Source organism: Triticum urartu, chromosome 5 (genome assembly GCF_003073215.2).
Source record: "Triticum urartu cultivar G1812 chromosome 5, Tu2.1, whole genome shotgun sequence".
Lineage (NCBI taxonomy): Eukaryota > Viridiplantae > Streptophyta > Magnoliopsida > Poales > Poaceae > Triticum > Triticum urartu.
The window spans coordinates 443,181,885-443,185,365 of record NC_053026.1 but is presented as its reverse complement, the minus strand read 5'-3'; the positions used below and the strand labels follow the sequence as shown (position 1 = coordinate 443,185,365).

The following is a 3,481-nucleotide window of genomic DNA, read 5'->3' as shown; positions in this document are numbered from 1 at the left end:
CTGGAAATCTAGATGTACCTACACCTACAACGTAGACGTATCTAATAATGTGCAAAATAGTATAGCATAAAGGCTAATACAAGGGGCTGCATGCATCTCTCTGATGCAGAGGCCGGGGGTAATCCTCCTTTTCTAAATAAATAATAAATAAAATAAAGGCTAATACATGGTGTGAGATGAAGAAAAAAAAATGTATGGACAAGGTCTCAGTTCACAGGCCAAAACTAAAAGTAAGGCTACTTCCTCGCAGGAAGAGCAGAAGGCCTAGTTGGTTCTGTGGCTCAATTTCTCATTCAAATGTGAGTTTATGTGAAGCAGTCATCCTCAACTGTATGATGACAGTAATGAAATTTGGAAAACAGCATTAAGTATGTATCAGGTAATTAATGATTTCTAGTCCCTACCATTTGAAAGGATGTATAATTATCAGAATTTAATGGCACTTTTGCGTAGGGCATACATCTCAGATTCATGTTCAGTACTGAATCATGGGGACTGAAAAGTACAATAATTAGGTTTCAAGTTGCTGAGACACAAGAGGGTGGTCATCATGGTGTTGGTTTATGGGTAGCTTAGCATTTAAGAGACATGAAATCGAGTCAAGAGCTTCATGGCACATCTAAAAATCTTTCTCAAATGGACAAGTATAGTCATTGCCAGAACATTTCTAGCATGCTATATATTTCTGTGTAACAAGAAAACTAAACGGAACTGAACTGCAGCTCATCTGAAAGGTTACCAGTAATCTCCGCAAGAACAAGACCCTTCTCTGAAACGATGAAATCGATTCGCATCCCTAACAATAATGCACCTTCCATAAATCTTGCTTAGCAGTTTTATCGCATTATGACAGTCTCCACAGACCCGGAGGTTCTTTACAATCCTAATAGGTGTCCCAGGTGCAGTGCTAATCAGCCCAAAGGCAAGTGCAAGCTTCTCGCTGTGAAGAGCAAGTGAACTCTCTTTCACATCCTCATCATCAATATCTAGCAGCACTTGGGAAGTGTCTGGAGCATATCCCGCAATTTTCAACTGCTGGCATATCTCGCTTAGCATCTCATATACCTCCCTCTTCCTTGAGTGACTTTTATCTCCAGATATGAACTCATGAATAACACCATCAAGCTCTATTGAGCTGCTCCCAGGTACCTTCTGCACTCCACAATCCAACATCAGCTTCCTCACCTTATGCACTCCTTTCCAGTTGCCATCCAGCGCATAAATGTTGGATAGTAACACATACCCTGCATGATCATCCGGTGCAGCCTCAATAAGCCTGTGGCCTGCCTTCTTTCCCAACTCGAAGTTGTTGTAAGTTCTACAAGCACCAACTACGGCCTTCCACACAGCAGCATCTGGCTCCATTGGCATCATCTGAATCATCTCCTCTGTCTTCTCAAATAGCCCCGCGCGGCAAAACAGATCCACCATACAACCATAGTGGGCAATGTCGGGATCAATACTATACGAACTTGTCATTCTCTCAAAATAACCAATACCTTCCTCAACAAACCCCCCATGGCTGCAAGCATTCAGTAAACTGTTAAACGTAATTTTGTTAGGAACAAACCCAGATGACTCCATTCTAGTAAAAAGCTCCAAAGCTCTTTCACTGCAGCCACTTGCTGTGAAACCAGCTAGCATCGCATTCCACGTATCCACGTTCCTCAGTGCACACGAATTTTCAAACACATAAACTGCACCCTCAATGAAACCACACTTGGAGTACATGTTTATTAGAGCTGAGCTCAACTTCTCATCGACCTCAATCTCTTTCCTGCAAACATATGCATGTGCCCACAGCCCCTGCGCAAGTGCTCCCAAGTACGCAATTGCGGAGATTACGCTCACCAATGTCACCCTATCAGGCTGGCACTCATTGCTCGCCAGCATCTCCTGGAACACCGCAACTGCCTCCTCGTGCTCCCCATTCGCAACACACCATGCAATGACCGTGTTCCAAGAGACCGAGTCTCGGGCTGGCATCCGCGCGAAGAACTCCCGGAGTGCTCCTGCGTCCCTGCCCTGCGCGTACCCTCGCAGCAGGCAGTTCCAGGCGATCATGTCCACCTCGGGCCCATAGTCGAACACCTTGCGCGCGTCGTGGAGCATCCCGCAGACGGAGTAGGCGTGGATGAGCCCGTTGCGCACGCGGCGGTGCGAAGCGGCCCCGCGCTTGGCGGCGTGCCCGTGGAGCTGCGCGGCGGCGGGGTGGGCCCGCTCCCGCGCGCAGCGGGCCAGGGCGAGCGCGTACGCTATGGGGTCCGGGTCGGCGCCGGAGCGGAGCAGGTGGTCGAACAGGCGGAGCGCGAGGTGCGGGTTAAGCCGCATGCGCGCGGTGTACGACGCGGCGAGGGCGTCGGCTGGGGTTTGGGCGCCGCATGAAGGCGGCTGCGGTTGCGATTGCGCCGGTGGCTGCTGCCGTTGCGGTTTCGCGGCGGTGGCGAGCGTGGTGGAGGTGAGGAAGAAGGGGACGATGGGAGGAGGCATCGCTTGTGGCAGCGAGCGTGGAGGAGGAACGAGCGGCGTGCAGCGAGCGTGTCACGGCCGGCGAGGGCAGTGAAGTGTCGTGCGCCGGAGGCGCGGCGGGTGCGTCGCGTCGTGGATGAGGTCGAAATGGGATTCCGGCCCGTGCAATCCCTTTTTCGGCTGTACAATTATATTGGGCCATACAGTAGCTGGATCTCTCACTCGTCGTACTACTGGGCTTAGGCTTTGCTGGATTGGTACAGCGGGTAGGCCCAAAGGTAGCAGATGCGTGTAGTACTTTCAAATTGGGTCATACTGGTAAAAAAAAAGTGTCTACCGCCAAAAAAAAGTGTCTAAAAAAACTGGTTAGTTTCAAAAAAAAAACGCTGATAAAAAAAGGGAGGTCTTATTGGTCATCCATCACGGGAACATGGTTCTCAAGATGAAGAAAAAACATGTCGGAAAATAATTTTTTGCTGAAGATAAATGGAGTTCTTCCCCTAAAAAGGAAACATGGGATTTGACTCTAGCAGGTTGTGCATCTTGTTTGTAGTATGTATTTTATTTTTTAAAAATAAATATTTTAATGATTCTTTGTGAGGCAATGAGATGTTACAACGCACTAGACTTTAGTTTTTGGTTGTACCAAATTTTCTATCTATAAATAGAATAAAAAGATGATTTATAAATTTTGCCTGCTTTCCCGCAACTAAAAAGCACTCGTTGAGAGCTCGCAGGCATCTCTAGCCCTTCTCTTGAACTTTAACTCCTCAACAACCTTCTGAGGCAGAACTTGGCGCATGTATGGAGGGTATTTCTCTTGCAATACAAAGGTCGGACCTGCCGATACTCATGGAAATGGACTCAACAGTGACAGTGACATGATTAATAGCCATGACATAGATAGGTCTTTTTTTCCACTTCCCTGGTGGCCGAGATCAAGCATTTGGTGTCAACTTGCACACCTAGAGTTTATTATGTCAATCACAGCCAAAATGTGGTTAGCAATTTT

At 47.7% G+C, this 3,481-nt stretch overlaps 1 protein-coding gene across 1 annotated transcript; it reads right to left on the bottom strand.

The window, feature by feature from the left end:
* Positions 1-450: 450 nt before the first annotated feature.
* LOC125509640 (pentatricopeptide repeat-containing protein At5g48910-like) lies at positions 451-2,654 on the bottom strand. Its single transcript, XM_048674656.1, has one exon. It carries the CDS (start codon positions 2,488-2,490, stop codon positions 736-738), a length of 1,755 nt encoding a protein of 584 aa, XP_048530613.1. The 5' UTR covers positions 2,491-2,654; the 3' UTR covers positions 451-735.
* Between the last annotated feature and the right edge of the window lie 827 nt (positions 2,655-3,481).

Coding starts and splice junctions, on each gene's coding strand:
- LOC125509640 (XM_048674656.1), bottom strand. CDS start 2,490: ATGCCTCCTCCCATCGTCCCCTTCTTCCTCACCTCCACCACGCTCGCC.